The sequence below is a fragment of the Rhinoraja longicauda genome, chromosome 19 (assembly GCF_053455715.1).
Source record: "Rhinoraja longicauda isolate Sanriku21f chromosome 19, sRhiLon1.1, whole genome shotgun sequence".
Classification (NCBI taxonomy): domain Eukaryota; kingdom Metazoa; phylum Chordata; class Chondrichthyes; order Rajiformes; family Arhynchobatidae; genus Rhinoraja; species Rhinoraja longicauda.
Genome location: NC_135971.1, coordinates 10,260,885 through 10,282,169, shown reverse-complemented (window position 1 = coordinate 10,282,169; position 21,285 = coordinate 10,260,885). Strand labels below are relative to the sequence as shown.

At 49.3% G+C, this 21,285-nt stretch overlaps 1 protein-coding gene across 1 annotated transcript; it reads left to right on the top strand.

Annotated features, from left to right (window-relative positions):
* The first annotated feature begins 3,535 nt into the window (after window positions 1–3,535).
* LOC144602652 (E3 ubiquitin-protein ligase TRIM39-like) lies at window positions 3,536–15,195 on the top strand. The gene is made up of 6 exons (XM_078415784.1): window positions 3,536–3,629; window positions 3,721–3,816; window positions 5,332–5,501; window positions 6,696–6,718; window positions 11,152–11,270; window positions 14,479–15,195. The coding sequence occupies exons 3-6, from the start codon at window positions 5,394–5,396 to the stop codon at window positions 15,009–15,011; spliced, it is 783 nt and encodes a 260-aa protein (XP_078271910.1). The 5' UTR covers window positions 3,536–3,629; window positions 3,721–3,816; window positions 5,332–5,393; the 3' UTR covers window positions 15,012–15,195.
* The last annotated feature ends 6,090 nt before the right edge of the window (window positions 15,196–21,285 follow it).

Genomic DNA, 21,285 nt, shown 5'->3' with positions numbered 1-21,285 from the left:
GGACAGGATGCTCTCTACAGCCCCAGAGTAGAAGCAATGAAGGATCCTCAGCGACACTCTGAATTTCCTCAGTTGTCTAAGGTGGTAAAGGCGCTGCTTAGCCTTACCCACCAGTGCGGCAATGTGCGTTGCCCACGTCAGATCCTCTGCGATGCGGACTCCCAAGTATTTGAAACTGCTCACCCTATCCACAATAGACCCATTTATCTCCAGTGGCGTGTACGTCCTTAGATGTTTAGCCCTTCTGAAGTCCACAATCAGCTCCTTTGTTTTAGTGACATTCAAGAGGAGGCTATTGTCCTGACACCAGAGTGCCAGATCAGCCACCTCCTCCCGGTAGGCCTTCTCATCGTTGTTGGAGATCCGGCCCACCACCACAGTGTCATCAGCAAACTTGATGATGGAGTTTGAGCTGAACCTGGCCCTACAGTCATGTGTGTACAGGGAGTACAGTAGGGGGCTAAGGACGCAGCCCTGGGGGGATCCTATGTTCAGGGTGAGGGAGCTAGATGTGTGTTCCCCCATCCTGACCACTTGGGGCCTGGCAGTGAGAAAGTCCAGGACCCAGGCACACAGAGGGGTGCTAAGCCCCAGTTCCAGCAGCTTCTCAACCAGTCTGCTGGGGACTATTGTGTTGAATGCTGAACTAAAGTCAATGAACAGCATCCTCACATAGCCCCCCTGGCTGTCCAGATGAGAGAGAGCGGTGTGTAGAACCTGGGAGACCGCATCATCCGTGGACCTGTTCGGACGGTATGCGAACTGTAGTGGGTCCATGTTGCGAGGAAGGAGGGCGCAGATGTGCTTCTTGACTAGCCTCTCCAAGCATTTCATGACAACCGAGGTGAGGGCCACCGGTCGGTAGTCATTTAAACACGCTGGAGAGGCATTCTTTGGCACCGGTACAATAATGGATCTTTTGAAGCATGCAGGGACCACGGACTTTGCCAAGGAGAGGTTGAATATTGTGGTGAGCACTGGAGCAAGCTGAGTAGCACAAGACTTTAGTACTCGCCCAGATATACCATCTGGGCCTCCAGCTTTCCTCGTGTTCACACGCGTCAGAGCCCACCTCACCTCATGCTCGGACACCGAGAATGTGTGCACATCCCCGGCGGTGGATCCCCCTCCAGCCTCGCTAGCCAGCGCCCCTTCGGTGCTGTTTTTAGACGGCGAGCTGGTGGTGTTACCCGTCTCAAACCGTGCGTAAAAAGAGTTCAGGTCATCAGCTAAGGAGGAGCCGGCACTTCCGGTTGAGGGGGTGCTGGACCTGTAGCTAGTTATAGTCCGTAGCCCCTGCCAAAGGCGCCTGGTGTCCTGCTGCTCCATCTGTGACTCCATCTTGTCCCGGTACCTCTTTTTTGCATCCTTCACTGCCCTTCGCAGTCGGTAGGACTCTCCCTTGTAGTCGTCCATGTTGCCGGATGCCAGGCCGGAGTTGTAAGCAGCGGTGCGAGCATTCAAGGCCACGCGAATAGACCTGTCCACCCAGGGTTTTTGGTTAGGGAAGATACTGACCCTTACCGTGGGGATGATGGTATCGGCTATTGTGGCAATGAAGTCCGTAACCGCTTCCGCAAACTCATTTACGTCTCTGGAACTTGCTTGGAACATGTTCCAGTCGACTTCGCTCAGTGCATCTTGCAGCATGGCCTCTGAATGGTCAGCCCACCGCTTTACGTCCCTCGTCACTGTCGCTTCCCGTACTATCCGTTGTTTGTACTCCGGCAGCAGGAAAATGGCAGTGGAGGTGTTTATTGCCGCGGCTCCTCATCGCCCTCCTCCACCCTCTCCGCCGGGCCTATAGCGGCGGCTCCGACCCCGACCGGCAGCGGCTCCACAAGGAGCGGCGGCGGCTGCGGAGAGAGGCGGCCATAGAGGCCCGGAGCGGAGGAGGAGAGAGAAATGGAGGGGTGAGGGAGAGGAGGAGAGGGAAATGGAGGGGTGAGGGAGAGGAGGAGAGGGAGTGGAGGAGAGGTGAAGGAGAGGAAGAAGGGGAGGAGGAGGAGAGGTGGAGAGGAAAAGGGGGGTGATTCGGAGGTGCAGGGAGAGAATGAGAGGGAGAGGATGAAAGGGAGAGGAGGAGGAGGAGACGGAGAGGGCGAGGATAAGGATGAGGGAGAGGAGGAGAGGGAGAGGAGGAGAGGGTGAAGGAGAGGAAGAGGAGGGGTAAGGGAGAGGTGGAGCAAGAGGAGGAGGGGTGATTCGGAGGTGTCCTCTTTGTTCAGGAAACGGGGCTTCAACTCCACTCCACGTTGTTGTCCAGCCTCACTTACCCCCTCTGGCAGCTTGTTCCAGACACCCACGACCTTCTGTGTGAAAATGTTGTTCCTCAGCTTCCGATTAAATCTTGCACCTCTCACCACAAACCTGTGTCCTCTAGTTCTCGATTCCACTGCTCCGGGTAAAAGACTGCATTCACCCTGTCTATTCACCTCTTGATCTTATGCACTTCAGCCTCCTGCGCTCCAATTAATAAATCCTTCCCTGCCCAACCTCTCCCTTTCGCTCTGACCCTCAAATCCTGGCACCATCTTCGTGAATCTACACTGCAGTTGTTCTCAACATTTTATCCTGCCTTACACTGTCCCAAGCGCTACCCTCCGCTTCCGTCTATATTCAGAACAGTTTAATGTGTAACTGACCCCTCCCTGTGTTAGAGAGCGGGGGAACCCTCCATAGTTTCCGCAGGTGGATTTGTCTCCTTCCTTTAAAATGGTCGTAACGATGGTGACCCTCGGGTGCTCTGGCCGGCCCTCCTCTTCGCAGAGGAAGGCAGTCATTGATGGTGAAACTCACCAGCGCCTTCAGTGCACCTGCACAACCTTTGGCCGTCTGAGGAGAAGACTGTTTGAAGATCAGGACACAATTCGCAAGTCCTCAATCATTTTGTCACACACCTTATGTCTTCTCATCTCTGGCCTTTGTCCACCCATCTGCCTATCAACGGCAAAACCCGCCTCTCGCAGTGTAATCAGTGTTTTGGGGGAACAGTATGTGTGATAATGCCATTAAAATGCAGAATATATCTCATCTATCATTTCACAGATTTTAGTTATTTTTCTTTTAAAATGTTTCTGCAGGTTTCTGCTACTAAAATATGGAAATGACCTACTACGGTTTCAAGGGCCGAGTGGTCTATCTTGCCCCTCTAGTATCTTTGATCAGCAGCTGCGCGAAAGGGAATGCGTTTTGAACCAGGAAGAGGTGGAGTTAAAATGGCTTCGAAAGACCAGGTCGAGAGTTTAACCGAGGAGGCAGTTTGTCCCATCTGCCTGGATTTCTTCACCGATCCGGTGTCACTGGAGTGTGGGCACAACTTCTGCCGCTCCTGTATCACACAGAGTTGGGACAGGGAGGGGAGAAACTCCTGCCCGGAATGTAGAGAGGTGATTACAGACCGCACCCTCAGGGTGAGTCGGGCCTTGGCGAGACTGGCTGAGAAAGCTCGAACACTGAGCCTGAATCGGACAGAGAAGGAAAGTAAACTTCACTGCGAGGAACATCAGGAAGAACTGAAGCTGTTTTGTGAAACTGACAAGAAGCTGATCTGCCTGGTTTGTGCAGCTGGGCGGGAACACAAGTCTCACAGCTTCATGCCGGTTAAAGAAGCCGTTGAAAACCAGAAGGTAAAAGCAAACCGATTTTAATCACATCATTGTTTAATTCCGTTTTTATTGTCTAACGCTTTTATTCTCCGATTTTCAAACACAAACGCAGGGTCAGGTTAAAGCTTCCATCCAGTCTCTCACAAAAGATAAATCAGAGATCCAGCAAATGGAGCAGCAACAGAAAGAGAAGATTTCTGGAGTTCTGGTGAGGCTTTTAAGTTTCGATTTCCTGATCTTGTGCAGGTTTGATCCCTGTGAATCGTGCAATAACAGGGCAGCGCAGTGACACAAGTAGTGCTCCTGTCTCCTAGTTCTGGCGAGCTGGTTCGATCCTGACCTCGGGTGCTGCATAGGAAATATGTGCAGGAATAGGCCATTCGGCCTTTCAAGCCAGCACCGGCATTCATGGCTGCTTATCCATATTCAATACCCCGTTCCTGCTTTTTCCCCATATCCCTTGATTCAATTAGCCCTAACAGCTACATCTAACTCTTGAAAACATCCAGTGAATTGGCCTCCATTGCCTTTTGAGGCAGAGAATTCCATAGATTCACAACTCTTTGTGTGAAATTTTTCCCTCGTCTCATTGTAAATTTCCCTCGTGTGGGACGAATAAAGGAATATATTATTATTATATCGGTCCTAAATAGAAAATAGAAAAATAAGTGCAGGAGTAGGCCATTTGGCCCTTTGAGCCAGCACCACCATTCAATATGATCATGACCTATCCCTTATTCTTTAACTATAAACCCTGGTTCTGGACTCGCCCAACATCAGGAACATTTTTCCTGCATCTAGCCTCTCCAATCCCTAAAGAATTTTACATGTTTCTATAAGATCCCCTCTCATCCATCGAAATTCCAGTGGATACAAGCCCAGTCGACCAATTCTTTCATTAGGTGTCAGTCCTGCCGTCCCGGTAATTAACCTGATGAACCTACACTGCACTCCATCAATAGCAAGAATGTCCTTCCTTAATTTAGGAGACCAAAACTGCACACAATACTCCAGGTGTGGTCTCAACAGGACCATGCACAACTGCAGTAGGACCTCCTTGCTCCTAAACTCAATTCCTCTCACAATGACGGCCAACATGCCATTAGTTTTCTTCACTGCCTGCTTTATCTGCATGCTTACTTTCATTGACTGATGTACAAGGACACCCAGGTCTCATAGCACCTCCCCTTTTCCTAATCTGACACCATTCAGATAATAATCTGCCTTCTTGTTCTTGCCACAAAAGTGGATAACGTCACATTTATCCACATTTAACTGCATCTGCCATGCATCTGACCACTCACCCAACCTATCCAACTCACCCTGCAGCATCACAACATCCTCCTCGCAGCTCACACTGCCGCCCAGCTTTGTGGCATTCACAAATTTGGAGATATTACATTTAAATCCCTCGTCTAAATCGTTAAGATATATTGTAAATAACTGCGGTCCCAGCAATGAGCCTTGCGGCACCCCACTAGGGGGTGGTGGACGAATAAATGGGAATTAATGGACACGTGAGAAGGAATAGGCAGCTGGGAATTGTATTAGGAGTAGAGGATTGATGGGTTGTAAGATTACCCTCATGATATTTTAGAACCATTTAGAAAAACTATTGAATGGCCAAAGCAAATCAAAATGCACAGGCCAAATGTCACCAGTAAAGACGCGAGGAACCATAATCAGTGACATGAAATATTGATCTTCACCTTTCATTTCACAGGAACAGTCACACAGCGTGTACTGGCAGATGTCCGGGAGGAAGAGAAGAGGATTCTGAATAGAATGAAGAGAAGTCTTGGAGCGATCGAAGAGAATTTAAAATCTATTCAGGAGGAACTCTTTAAGTTGCAGCAGCAGATGGATCAAAAGGACAATGTGGTGTTTCTGAAGGTGAGGGGTGACACTACAGTCTGGCAAAGTGAAAGGGCACAGTCACAAAATGGTGTAGACATTTCAGAAATAAATGCTGCCTTTACCAGTAATTGAGAACTGGGTAAATGGTCTTTCTGTTCCAGCTGTTGTTGTTCCCAAACTAAATTGTCTCCCGCATAATCTATGGGATCTCAGGACTGCCTGGCCGGAATGTAGAGAGGTGTTTGTGGAGTTCAGAACTACGACGGGTGATCCTATAATCTGATCACTGAATGGACAGAGGGCAGTAAATCTCGGGGACTCTCCAACCAAGAGACTCTGAGAGGTTTAACCTGTTAGACGTATTTATACCAGAGGAAGATACATTTTTGAAAGTTCAGGGAACTGAAATCAAAGGGAATGGGACAAAGCGGAGCAGTTCAGTCCTGGGCTAGATCAGCCATGACCACATTGTGGGGATTAACATTGAAATCTAGAGCGTGGCGCACACAGCAGATTGATCATCTACATCCGGTTCCCATCAGCAGTGGGCGGTCACCTTGGGGGAATTTGCTCTGTTTGTTTTATCCACCTTTGTTCACCATAGAATGACATCCTATCCTACATCATAGACAGGCCATTCGGCCCATCCTATCCAGTCAACATTTCTGCTCCACTCAAAATCCCTCCCATCTACTCACCACACTCGGTAACAATACCCCGAATTCCAGGAGTGCTTACGTGATTATCCCACTGGCCCTTAAATTATCTCTGCTGTTGGCTTGAGTCCCTCCAATGCAAGTGAGGTCCATGTTCTCATGACTGGTTTCCTTTCAGTATTTGTTAAAGACCGCGTTACATTTCAGGTATGATTTTTGCTCTCCCATCGATTAGAGATATTATTTCATCCTCAGCCATTTAAATCCACCGATAAACTTAAATCCTATCTCATCATTCCTGACATCTTCCCCAGATAAACTCCCACGACCTGCCCAGTCTTTGCATTGAATTCCATCCTCTCGGTTATGGTGTCATTCTCATGAATATTCCTTATGCTTTTCCCCATCGTTCTACGTCTCGATGGAAATGTCCGCTTTCTATCTGCATGACAGTGGCGATAAGAGTTGAGAAATGGGTTTAATCAGAGGGTTGTGGAAATATGGACAAATTCCCGCTGTCGGGATGAGGACGGTCCATCTCAGTCAATTGAGATTTGTGTTTTATTTCTTTCAGGAGGAAGCTGGTCGCAAGCGAAGGTAGGACATGCTCTTGATGGAAACAATGTAAGGTTTTGTAACATTGCACCTTATTGTAACATTGCACCTTATTGTAACATTGTAACATTGCAGCTTATTGTAACATTGCACCTTAACAGCAGGGGGACCAACATTCTGATAGGCAGGTTTGCTTGTGCTGCATGTGTGGCTTTAAACTGAGTAGTGAGGGGGAGGGGTTGACAAATTGGGAATATGAAGATGGAGTTAAAGGGGAAGCGAAAACAGTAGAAATTGCAAAGGACTCTTGAATAAATGGGAAGGGAAGTTCTAGATGGCATAAGAGAGCAAGGTCAGGGAAAATTGTAACTGGTGTAAGAGGGGAGGTGAATACCGAAGGTAAAGTGTTGTATTTAAATGCGCGAAGTATAAAAATTAAAGTGGATGAGCTTGAGGCTCAGTTAGACATTCGCAAGTATGATGTTGTGGGAATCATGGAGACATGGCTACAAGAAGACCAGGGCTGGGAACTGAATATTCAGGGGTACACAATGTATAGAAAAGGCAGACAGGTGGGCAGAGGGGGTGGGGTCGTTCTGTTGGTAAGGAATGATATTCACTCCCTTGCAAGGAGTGACATAGAATCAGTAGATGTAGAATCAGTATGGATAGAAATGAGGAATAGTAAGGGTAAGAAGACCCTAATGGGAGTTATCAACAGGCCCCCAAACAATAGCCTCGACATAGGGTGCAAGTTGAATCAAGCGCTAAAATTGGCATGTCGCAAAGGTAATGCTACGGTAGTTATGGGAGATTTCAACATGCAGGTAGACTGGGAAAATCAGGTTGGCAATGGACCCCAGGAAAGAGAGATTGTGGAGTGCCTCCGAGATGGATTCTTAGAACAGCTTTAGATTTTAGATTTAGAGATACAGCACAGAAACAGGCCCTTCGGCCCACCGGGTTCGCGCCGCCCAGCGATCCCCGCACACTAACATATCCTACATCCACTAGGGACAATTTTTACATTTGCCCAGCCAATTAACCTACATACCTGTACGTCTTTGGAGTGTGGGAGGAAACCGAAGATCTCGGAGAAAACCCACGCAGGTCACGGGGAGAACATACAAACTCCGTACAGACGGCGCCCGTAGTCAGGATCGAACCTGAGTCTCTGGCGCTGCATTCGCTGTAAAGCAGCAACTCTACTGCTGCGCCACTGTGCCGCCACTCAATAGTCAATAGTCGTTTATTTGTCACATACACATAAATGTGTAGTGAAATGAAACATTACCCGCAGTTAAACAATAAGACCAATAAGAATAATCAATAAAAATGCAATAACACATACAATCACAACTAACATCAAACAAAAAGAAACATCCATCACAGTGAGTCTCCTCCAGTCCCTCCTCACTGTGATGGAAGGCCAAAATGTCTTTTTCTCTTCCCTGCCGTCTTCTCCCGCGGTCAGGCTGTTGGATTTGCCACGTCGGGGCGGTCGGGGCTCCCGATATTGAAGCCGCCGCTGGGCGGTGAAAGGTCCACGGCCTATTTCAGGCCGCGCCGGACGGTGAAAGGTCCGCGGCGGGCCGACCCAAGCCCCGCGATTCGGGGCGGGCGAACACGCTGCCTCTGCCGCTGCCGGAGCTCCCGATGTCGGCCCCCACCCAGGGGTCTGCGGGCTTCCGACATCCACGCGGCCCGCGCCGGAGCCTCCGGAGACGAATCGCAGCCGCTCCCGTAGCATCCGCAGGCAGCCAGCGCCGCAGGTGGTGAGTCCAGGCCGCGGGCTCTGCGAACCAGAGCCCCAGGTGGTCCCAGGTGCATGGCCGGTGGTAGGCCGCAACAGGAACGGAGACACGGCACAGAAACAAAGGTCGCGTCCCCGTTCTGGAGAGAGAATTTTACAGTTCCCGTTCCCTCCCACCCCCCCCCCCAAAACATAACATACAAACACTACACCATATTAAAACTACAATTCATACAAAAACAACAAAAAACACAAAAGACAGACGGACTGCAGGCAAGCCGCAGCTGCGACTGGAGCCTACCAGGAAGAAGGCAATTCTGGATTTAGTGTTGTGTAATGTACCTGATCTGATAAGGGGACTCGAGGTAAAAGAGCCATTAGGAGGCAGTGATCACAATATGATAAGTTTTACCCTAAAAATTGAGAGGGAGAAGGGAAAATCGGTAGTGTCAGTATTACAGTGCAGCAAAGGGGATTACAGAGGCATGAGGCAGGAGCTGGCCAAAATTGACTGGAAGGAGGCCCTAGCAGGGAAGATAGTGTAACAGCAATGGCAGATATTCCTGGGAATAATGCAGAAGTTGCAGGATCAATTTATCCTAAAGAGGAGGAAAGATTCTAAGGGGAGTAAGAGGCACCCATGGCTGACAAGGGAAGTCAAGGACAGCATAAAAATTAAAGAGATGAAGTATAACATAGCAAAGAAGAGTGGGAAGCCAGAGGATTGGGACTCTTTTAAATCACAATAGAAGATAGCTAAGAAGGCAATACGGGGAGAAAGGATGAGGTACGAAGGTAAACTAGCCAATAATATAAAAGCTTTCTTAGTTATGTAAAGAGGAAAAAAATAGTCTCGGCAAATGTGGGTCCCTTGAAGACAGAAGCAGGGGAATTTTTTATGGGGAACAAGGAAATGGCAGACGAGTTGAACCGGTACTTTGGATCTGTCTTCACTAAGGAAGATACAAGCAATCTCCCAGATGTTCTAGTGGCAAGAGATCCTAGGGTGACGGAGGAACTGAAGGAAGTCCACATTAGGCAGGAAATGGTGTTGGGTCGACTGATGGGACTGAAGGCTGATAAATCCCCAGGGCCTGATGGTCTGCATCCCAGGGTACTTAAGGAGGTGGCGCTAGAAATTATGGACGCATTGGTGATCATTTTCCAATGTTCTATAGATTTAGGATGAGTTCCTGTGGATTGGAGGGTAGCTAATGTTGTCCCACTTTTTAAGAAAGGAGGGAGAGAGAAAACGGGAAATTATAGACCAGTTAGTCTTACATCAGTGGTGGGGAAGATGCTGCAGTCGATTATAAAAGACGAAATTGCGGAGCCTTTGGATAGTAGTAACAGGATCGTTCCGAGTCAGCATGGATTTACGAAGGGGATATCATGCTTGAATAATCTTCTGTAATTCTTTGAGGGTGTAACTAGGAAAATTGACAGGGGAGAGCCGGTGGATATGTGTACCTCGACTTTCAGAAAGCCTTCGACAAGGTCCCACATAGGAGATTAGTAGGCAAAATTAGAGCACCTCGTATTGGGGGTCGGGTACTGACATGGACAGAAAATTGGTTGACACACAGAAAGCAAAGAGTGGGGATAAATGGGTCCCTTTCAGAATGGGAGCCAGTGACTAGTGGGGTACCGCAAGGCTCGGTTCTGGCACCGCAGCTATTTACAATATACATTAATGACTTGGATGAAGGGATTAAAAGTACCATTAGCAAATTTGCAGATGATACAAAGCTGGGTGGTAGTGTGAACTGAGGAAGATGCTATGAGGTTGCAGGGTGACTTCGACAGGTTGTGTGAGTGGGCGGATGCATGGCAGATGCAGTTTAATGTGGATAAGTGTGAGGTTATCCACTTTGGTAGTAAGAATAGGAAGGCAGATTATTTTCTGAATGGTGTCAAGTTAGGAAAAGGGGACATACAACGAGATCTGGGTGACCTAGTGCATCAGTCACTGAAAGGAAGCATGAAGGTACAGCAGGCAGTGAAGAAAGCCAATGGAATGTTGGCCTTCACAACAAGAGGAGTTGAGTATAGGAGCAAAGAGGTCCTGCAGTTGTACAGGGCCCGAGTGAGACTGAAGCTGGAGTACTGTGTGCAGTTTTGTTCTCCAAATTTGAGGAAAGATATTCTTGCTATTGAGGGTGTGCAGCGTAGGTTTACTAGGTTAATTCCCGGAATGTCGTGACTGTTATATGTTGAAAGACTGGAGCGACCAGGCTTGTATACACTAGAATTTAGAAGGATGAGAGGGGATCTTATTGAAACATATAAGATTATTAAGGGTTTGCACAGGTTAGAGGCAGGAATCATGTTCCCAATGTTGAGGGTGTCCAGAACCAGGGGCCACAGTTTAAGAATAAGGGGTAGGCCGTTTAGAACAGAGATGAGGAAAAACCTTTTCAGTCAGAGAGTTGTAAATCTGTGGAATTCTCTGCCTCAAAAGCCAGTGGAGGCCAGTTCTCTAAATGCATTCAAGAGAGAGCTAGATAGAGCTCTTAAGGATAGTGGAGTCAGGGGGTATGGGGAGAAGGCAGGAACGGGGTACTGATTGAGAATGATCAGCCATGATCACATTGAATAGTGGTTCTGGCTCGAAGGGCCGAATGGCCTCCTGCTGCACCTATTGTACATTGTCTATTGTTTTGTTGAACAGCCCAATATATTTCTAACGCTCAATTTATAACCAGCTGTTAAATATTTGCAGAGTTCGTGATGAAGCCAAACCACAGTCGGAGGCAGATGGTAACTTGCTGATTGAAAAGTTTGAAACTCCTTTTTTGTACAACACGGTATTGGCAGAAACATCTGATGCCATCAAGCAAGGTAAAGCTTATACCTTTTCCATTGTTCTTGTTTCTGACATCTTTAAGTAATGCGTCGATGCAAACATTAATGGTATTTTGGACTGAAGGGAAATTGAAGATTTGATCTACCACCAAACACAGCTGCAGAAAAGCATGACAGAGTCAGAGAGCTGTGTCACACAGAAACAGGCCCTTTGACTCGACATGACCATGCCAACCAAGTTGCCCAACCGAGCTTGTCCCACTTGCCCGAGTCTGACACATATTCTTCCAAGTCGTTCTATCAACGTATTCACCCAACTGTCTGTAAAAGTTCGTCATTATACCGCCCTCGACCATTTCCTCTGTCAGTTCGTTCCATACATACACAATGCATTGACTGAAAAAGCTGCTCCTTTTTACTGTTTCCACTCTCACCTTGAACTGATGCACTCTAGGTTTAGACTCTCCTTCCTTTGCTAAAATACTGTGGCTATTCACCTCATCTGTGCAGCTTATATAGATCTGATACACAACTCTTAAAGCACCCTGATGGGCTCCAAAGACAAATGTCCCTGCCTGTCCAACGTCTCCCTTCAGACCTGATTAAATTGTCGAAAAAATCCTTTTGCACCCTCTCCAATTTACAAACAACCTCGTGTCAAATGCTGTATTTAATATCCTGACCTATGAACGCATGAGCGACAAACACATTCTTCACCTCCCTGCCTGTCACCGTTGCATCTTCCATGGCACGGTGTACCTGCACCCCGACATCTCTCCGTTCTATAAAGCTCCCCGTTTACTGTGTATGTCCTGCCCTGGTTTGTCTTAGCAAAGTGCATTGCCTCACCTTCACATGAATAAATCCCACCTGCCGTTCCTGAGCCCATTGGCCCAGTTTACGGGGATCCCATTTACTCTCAGGTTACATTCTTCACTCTCCACAATGTCACCAATTTTACTTCCATATGCAAACTGACTAACCGTGCAACCTACATACACACCCAATCATGTATATAAATAAGGAACAACAGTGGGCTCTGTCTCCAGTCTGAAAAACAACCCTCTACCAACATCCTCTGTCTGCGACCTTCAGGTAATGTTGTGTTCCATTGGCTAGTTCACCCCGGATTCCATGAGATCCAACCTTCCAGAGCAGACTCCCATGCGGTGTGTAGAAGTTGCATCTCTCGGAGGGCAGTGAATATCTGGCATGTTGTGCCCAGGGTGGTGGTAAAAAGCTGAGTTGTTGGATATGTGCAACTTGGCTACAATAAATAAAGATTATGGGGAACTCACACGGAAGAGGAATTGGTGCCAGCTTAGATCAGCCATGATCACATTGAATGGAGGGGCAAGCCTGAGGAGCAGATCCTAATCCTGCTCCTGTTTTCTTGTGTTCCTTTCCTCCTGTGTACCGATAAATTGACAGACTTGAGACAGAGGGAATGCAGCAAAGATTAACAATACTTGTCCCTGGGACAATGAGTTTGCTGTGTGGTGTGAGATTGAGTAGACCAGGCCTGTGTACTCGAGTGTTTGGGTGTATTAGAGGAGATCTCAGTGAAACACAGAGTTCTTACAGGGCTCAGTGGGCTGGATGCAGTGAGGATGGTTCCCCTGTCAGAGGGGTCTGGAGAGCAGGCACTCTCAGAATGTGGGCTGCAACGTGTAGCACAGAGATAAGGAGACATTACTGCACGCAGAGACTGGGGAACGACCCTGCACTGGTGGCTGTGGAGACTCAGTCATTCAGTGCTCTTGGAGCTGAGAGCCGTGGTTATTACATTACAGAGTCTGGCCCTTCGGCCCATCGTGTCCATGACCATCTTTTCCCCAGCTATACAAATCGATTTGCCCACATTCCATCGGCATTCTTCTCCACCTCACCTATTTAAGTACCTCTAATATATTGATGATATCTCACTCCGCCACCCCCTCTGTAGCATGTTCCCGATATCACCCACTCTCAGAGTAAATCTATGTACTAAACCTCTCGTTTGTTTGTTTGTTCCTGAACTACAGCGAAAATGGTACACGACAGCATGACGATTTTAAGCCCACCTTTCTCACCGTCATCCCTTTGGTGCTAATGGAAGATGTTTCATTGAAATCGGTGTTATATTTTTTGTTATTCACATTTTAAATCTCTTAGGGAGGTGGGGTAGAGGGAGGGAGAGGGGGGGTGGGGTGAGGGAGGGAAGGAGGGGGAGAGGTGGGGAAGAGAGGGTGCTGCACCAATGCAGGAGAGGTTTGGGCCCAACGTGTCCACTTGGTCTAGTAAAACCTAAATTTCAGATATACTTTTAAATTCTTTGCTCTTAATATAAACCTGCACTCTCGTGATTTGATATCCCTGCATGCGAATATGGTCACATCCAAGCCATGATCATATAACATAAACAGCAAAGGTTGCAGCACCGATCTCTGCTGCACACCACCAGCCACAGACCTTCAAGCAGAAGAATCATCCTTCTACCGCTACCTTCTACTTCCAACCACCAAGCCACTTGTGGATCCATTTCACCAGCTCGCCTTGGATTCCACCTGCCTTCGCTTTCTGGACCAGCCTTGCACGCGGAACATTGTCAAGTCCCTCAGTGAAGTTCATATATTGGTTCACAATGAGATCAATGTGTTAGTTGTACACACCCATCAAATCCACCCGTGAATCCACTCTCTTTCAACGACCCCACAACCACAAGTCTCCACCCATTCTGTCCAACACCCGATCATTCAACCTCTGCTTCCTTCCATGGTCCAAGACACCCCTCCCTCTCCCTCACCCTCCACTCTAAGAAACAGGGGCAGGTCATCTGGCCCCTCGTGTCTGCCCCCTTTCACTGATCATGACGACCTCACCACGCTCCTCTACCTCCTCTATAAACTCCTCAAATTAGCTCTCACCTCAATATCCTCGTGCTCGGATCTGCCTCCATATGTGAGTACGCCCCCCCCCCCTTCGTTTCTCCTTCACCACCGCAATCTCGCAATTATCCTCACTCTCCACACTCGTCCGCCCTCCCGCACCTCACGAAATTCCCCTCGCCATCTCTGGATTAAAGACTCCGGGGGAGATGTCTGTGTCCACCCGATGTGGTTGTGGGTGAAACCCCGGGCAGGGTTTCAGTTGTCCGCCCGCCTGTGCCTGAGGCCGAGCGGCCTCTCCCCCGGTCCCGGGGCCGCGCTGCCCGAGTCTCCCCCCGACCCCCGGGGACTCTCTGATTCTCTGCTTCTCCCCCCAGTCTCCGTCACCCTGGATGTGGAAACAGCGGCTCAGGGGCTCGAGGTGTCTGAGGATCGGAAGAGGATCAGATGGACCGAGACCTGGAGGAGTCTCCCTGACACCGGGAAGAGGTTTACAGTCAGTGTGTGTGTGCTGGGATCGGAGGGATTCACATCGGGGAGACATTACTGGGAGGTGGAGGTGGCAGGGAGTGAGGGCTGGTGTCTGGGAGTCGCCGCAGAGTCTGTGGAGAGGAAGAAAAAAGTCACACCGACCCCGGAGACTGGAGTCTGGAGCATCTGGCGGTGGGATGACGAGTTTGGTGCACTTACCTGCCCTCCATCCCGTCTCCCCGCCCGTCCCATCCCCGGGAGGGTGGGAGTTTATCTCAGTTACGAGTCCGGGACAGTTTCATTTTACGACGCGGACACCAAGTCCCATCTCCACACCTTCACTGGGAATAAATTCACGGAGAAACTTTACCCTATCCTCGGGCCTTATTGGGATGAAAACTGGCTGAGAATCTGCTCCGGTTCCGCTCCGGGTGTGTAAAAGGGTCGGGTCCCGGGACCGGCGTCAGGAGCGGGGCTCAGGGGCTGTGGGGCAGAAACCCGGTGGACAACAGGTCGGCGCTGAACGGCTCCCATTTAATCCCCAAATTCAGCGTCGTAAAAACCCCAGTGAGCGCGGAAATAAAACCAGGGGGAATGTAAATGTGGGAAGAGAGAAATAAACAGCAAGTGAAATCAGAGCTGACGATCCGTTCATTTTAACGCGTTAACCGCGACCGTCAACGGAACAGAAATCACTTTTGTGAAAATATAAAGATTGAAACAACTGCCCTTCCCGCGGGTTCAGCAGCGGCCGCGGGCGGCGGGTCCTGAGCTCCGGGCTCCCCCGGGTTCTAAAGTTTGTAGTTCAATGTCGATACATAGATCGTTCTTCATTCAGTCGCCACCAGACCCCTCCCCCACCTCTCCCTCAGTTACATCAAGTCTGTATCGCTGCTGCTTCCTGCTTTTGTTCACCGCATTAAGTTCATAAGTGATAGGAATAGAATTAGGTCATTCGGCCCATCAATTATACCCCGCAATTCAATCATGGCTGATCTATCTCTCCCTCCTAACCCCATTCTCCTGCCTTCTCATAACTCCTGACACCCACATTAATCAAGAATCTATCTGTCTCTGCCTAAAATATATTAACTGACTTGGCCTCCACAGCCTTTTGTGGCAGAGAATTCCACCGATTCACCACCCTCTGACAAAATAAATTCCTCCTCATCTCCTTCCTAAAAGAACGTCGTTTAATTCTGAGGCTGTGACCACTTGTCTTCGACTCTCCCACTAGTGGAAACATCCTCTCCACATCCACTCTATCGAAGCCTTTCACTATTCTGTATGTTTCAATGAGGTCCTCCCTCATTCTTCTAAACTCCAGCGAGTACAGGCCCAGTGCAGTCAAATGTTCATCATATGTTAACTTTCTCATTCCTGTGATCATTCATGTAAACGTCCTCTGGACCCTCTCCAGAGCGAGCACATCCTTCCTCAGATATGGTGCCAGGAATTGCTCACGATATTTGAAATGCGGCCAGACCAGCGCCTTATAGTCTCAGCATTTAACGCTTCATCTCCCTCACCTCTCTCTCAGGCACATCATGTCTGTATCGGTGCTGCTTCCTGCTCTCGTTCATCGCTTTAACGTTTCACCTCCCTCAATAGTCAATTTTATTTGTCACACACACATAAATGCGCAGTGAAATGAAAGATTACCCACAGTCCAACAATAAGAGCAATAAAAATAAGCAATAACACACACAATCACAAACCAACACCAAACAAAAAGAAACATCCATCACAGTGAGTCTCCTCCAGTCACCTCCTCACTGTGATGGAAGGCCAGAATGTCTTTTCTCTTCCCCTGCCGTATTCTCCCGCGGTCAGGCTGTTGAATTTGCCATGTTCCAGGCCGCGCCGGACGGTGAAAGGTCCGCAGCGGGCCAACCCAAGCAGCGCGATCCATAGAAACATAGAAAATAGGTGCAGGAGTTGGCCATTCGGCCCTTCGAGCCTGCACCGCCATTCAATATGATCATGGCTGATCATTCAGCTCAGTAACCCGTACCTGCCTTCTCTCCATACCCCCTGATCCCTCTAGCAAAAAGGGCCACATCTAACTCCCTCTTAAATGTAGCCAATGAACTGGCCTCAACTACCTTCTGTGGCAGAGAATTCCACAGACTCGCCACTCTGTGTGAAGAAATGTTTTCTCATCTCGGTCCTAAAAGACTTCCCCCTTATCCTTAAGCTGTGACCCCTAGTTCTGGACTCCCCCAACATCGGGAACAATCTTCCCGCATCTAGCCTCTCCAACCCCTTAAGAATTTTATATGTTTCTATAAGATCCCCCCTCAGTCTTCATCCGGGGCGGGCGAAGACGCTGCCGCTGCCGGAGCTCCTGATGTTGCCCCCGCCCAGGGCAGGGCCTGCGAGCTTCCCATATCCACACGGCCGAAGCCTCCGGGGCCTCCGAAGGCGAGTCGCAGCCGCTCCCGCATTTGGAAGAGACAGTTTTACAGTCCCCCTCCCCCCACCCCCACCCCAAACACATAGTACACAACCACAAAAAAACACGACATCACATCTAAACACTACAATTAAGACAAAAAACAACAAAAAAACACAAAAGACAAACTGACTACAGGCGAGCCGCAGCTGCTAGAGTAGCGCAGTCAGTTTCCCACCAGCTCCCACTTTCCTCTGCTCGAGCCCCGACTCTTCCCTTCGCTTTCTCGCCGTCTCTGTCTCCGTTTCAGAGAAAACGCGAGCGACCAAAGTCCATTCCAAGCTCGCGGACGCCATCGGCCACTTTGTCTCTCCACTACCCCTGTTTGCGGATCGGAAATGGAATATTCCCTCCAAGTCCGAGTGCGCACAGCAACGACCCCCCCCCCCCCATTTACATTTACACAACGTCCTCGCATCCTTTTAGGAGACCCCAGAGTGCTTTACAGGCGCTAATCTCTTTTGAAACGCAGGAGTCAATTTGCAGACAGGAACATTCACAAAATTAAAAGCAAGCGATACTCTCCAAAGAGAATTGGGTTGATTTCAATTGCAGTATTAGAAGCACCAAGCACATAATTCTAACAAAAACACAATCTTTCTATTCAGTTCTTGTGAATGTTACTGGTCGTGCAAATTATGGAAATTTACCAACAGGGTATTAAATTAATCTGTTGCGGAGAAAAGAACAGAGGAGGCCACAAGCTGCCTGGATATCTAAATTTGATACAAATTGCGCCATTACTAGTGTTAATTGTTCATTAACTTGAACAGTTAATAAGATAACATCTTCCATAAACACTACTCCAACTTCCTATAGAGGAATACTTTAAATGGATGAGCTTGATCGGTGTTCACGGTTTGGTTGTCGCTGCAGGTTCACTTACTGCACATCCCTAATTATCCTCTGAGTGGTTCCTTCAAGCACTTTGAACTTGATGCGTGTCTCAGCAGCGTTGTGGTCATCACCCCTCGGACTAGTTCATTTTTAAAGGATTTGAGATGATATTTTTGAGATGATATTTCAATGGGCATCTTTAAGACAGAGATAGCTAGATTCTTGAACAGTACAGGTGTCAGGGGATATGGGGAGAAGGCAGGAGAATGGGGTTAGGAGGGAGAGAAAGATCAACCATGATTCATGCGATGAATGGCCAAATTCTGCTCCTATCACTTATGAGTAACTGTATTTAAGGTGCGTTAGGAGACTTCAATTTGTGTCTCTGGGTTCCTCATTCAATAAATAAATCGCTCCCTCAACACCTCACGCCGACTGCCTGTTGCTGCCTTGAGTTCGCCAGTTTCTATGGAATTAGTTAATAATCATGCTTAAAACCGGGATTAAGGCTGGCCGGACATTGTAACGTTACACAGCGATGTAGTTTATTATCACGTGTACTGAGGTACAGGGGGAAGTCATTGGGGAAGCTCCCGGCAGGCGCCGAGGAGTCGTCTGGAGAGGACCCAGCGGCGGTGAGGACGGGGCCGTTGGTCGAAGTCGAGGACGGTCGGAGGCGGTCGAGGACAGGCCTGCAGAGGGCGCCATGACGTCGACAGACTCGTGTGCGTGCAGAAGGGTGGAGGTATCACAAAATGCTGGAGTAACTCAGCAGGTCAGGCAGCATCTAGGAGAGAGGGAATGGGTGACGTTTCGGGTGGAGACCCTTGGTTGGATGCGCGGCCGAGAACAAAAGAAGGGTCTCCACCCGAAACGTCCCCCATCCTTCTCTCCCGAGATGCTGCCTGACCTGCTGAGTTACTCCAGCATTTTGTGAATAAAACAAATAGGGGCCGGCGTGTTGAGGGAGGGGGAGGGGGGGGGGGGGGAGCTGCGAGAACAGAGGGACCATTGTGGACTAAGTGGAATACTTTGTAACTCTATCGGTGCAGTTTGTGTGGCGACTCTTTGCATACTTGTGCATGGAAAACAAAGAATCCCACTCTGACATGTCACATGTGATAATAAACTGTCATTCATTCATTCATTAATTCATTCATTCACTAACACGCTGAAAACAACATGGTGGTATTGGTTTCGTTAGGTTTATGATTTCACGTGCACCGAGGTACAGTGAAAAACTTTGCCTGCCTGCTGTCCATTCAAATCATACTGTACACGAGCACAATCTAGATGTACCAAGTCATACCAGCGGCCGCGCGGTTCAAGGGGAAATTCAAGTTCTGAAAGTGAAATTCTGTCAAGGCTCGTTCTTTTTTACGCACGATTTTAAAGACGAGGAGCCAATCGTCCATCAAGCCTGAGGATCACGAGTGGAAACGTGAAACATCCATGTCCCTCCACAGGTGCTGCCTCACCCGTTGGGTCGATCGGATTTTTAAAATTTTGTTCCAGATTCCAGCAACTCCTGGCTCTTGTGAGTCAACTCTCTGCCGCCACTCACTGTATTCCCATCAGCCCCACTGCTTGTACTCATTTCTCGCACTTGTACCATCACTCCCCCCCCCCCCCCCTCACCCAACCCTATTCACATTTGCCTCCACCCCTACACTAACCTACGCTGGGGTCACATCATAGCAGCCGGTTCACCGAGAGCCCCTCACGCCCTCGGGAAGTGGCAGGAAACCGGAGCACCCGCGGGAAAAGCGCGCGGTGACGGGTTGAATGAACAAAGTCCACACAGGCAGAACCGGAGGCCAGGATCGAACCCTGGTCGTTGGATCTCGCTGGCGGACGCTGTAATCATTGGAACACCCCGCCAGCCACGGCAGCGTTTGTGATGGGGCAGTGCAGCGAATTTGTCGACTAAACCAGTTAAATAATTATCGATTTATATTCCAAATATGTGACTTTCTTCACAGAATGTCCAAAAGTCTCTGTGAGTGAGGCCACCATCATTACGCGGCGGCCCTACGGATCACGGACAACACGGGGGCAGAACATAAACACCGGAGGGTGTGAAACCACCGCCCACCCAACCCGGCCGCCTCCCACCCCCGGCACTCAACCCCCCCCCCCCCCCCCACCACAATACATATATTGTATTGTATTGTATTGTATTGTTCTCAGCATTGCAGCGTCACAACCCGCTAACATTTATTCAATGTCCTCGCATCTCTCTTAGGAGACCCCAGAGTGCTTTGCTGGCGTAAATCGCATTGAAGTGCAGCCAGTAATTGTAACAAGAATGGAGAATGGATTTGCAGACAGGAACATTGACAAACAGACTTTAAAAGCAAGTTATACTATCCGAACAGATTTGTGTTGATGTGTTGGAAAGACCTGCAGATGCTGGTTGAAATCGAAGGTAGACACAAAATGCAGGAGTAACTCAGCGGGACAGGCAGCATCTCTGGAGAGAAGGAATGGGTGACGTTTCGGGTCGAGAAGCACCAAGCACATGTTCTAATAAACACAAACTTTCTATTCGGTTCTTGTGAACCTTACTAGTCGTGGAAATTATCCAAATCCAACCAGAAGGTATTTCATTTATCTATTGCACGAACATATTAATATATAATACTGTAGGTGGGTATGAGTTTTTAATTGTCATTGAAAGACAAGTGGGAGACCAACTTCCTCGTAGAGGGTGTACAGGGAAGGGGAGAGGGTGTGACCGAGGAGCCCTGGATCCAAAGCCTCTCCTGTACTGGTGTAGCACCCTCAACCCCCTACTCAATCCCCCTTAACCCCCCTCTCCACCCTCCACTCTCCCATCTTCCCTGACCCCACCGCCCCCTTCCCCCTCACCCACACTCTCTCATCCCCCCTCCACCAGCCCCCCACCCCTGCTGTCCCCTTCTCCCCACCCCCTCCTCCACACCTCCACTCTTCCCCACCCCCACACTTCCCTCCTCCCCACCCGCTCACCCTCCCACCCCACTCTCCCCCACCCCCCATTAACCACCACCCCCCTTTCCCCCACTCACTCCTTCCCCCACACCCCCCCATTCTCTCCCCATCCACTCCTCCCCCACTGTCTCCCTCCCCAGTCCCACTTTCCCTCCCACCACTACTCTCTTCTTCCCCTCCATTCTCTCCTCTCCTCCCCTAGCCCCACTCTCACTCCCTCACCCCCCTTTCCCCCACTCTCTTCTCCCCCCACATCCTCCCCACCCCCATATTCTCTCCTCCCCCAGCCACACTCTCACTCTCCCCCACCCCCTCTCTCCACCACCCCGCCTCCTCCGCTCTCTCCTCCCCCAATGTCACCCCCTCCTACCCCCACCCTCGGCTCCACCTACTCGCTCCACCCATTCTCACTGTCCCCTCCCCCCCTTTTCCCCCACCCCCACTCTCC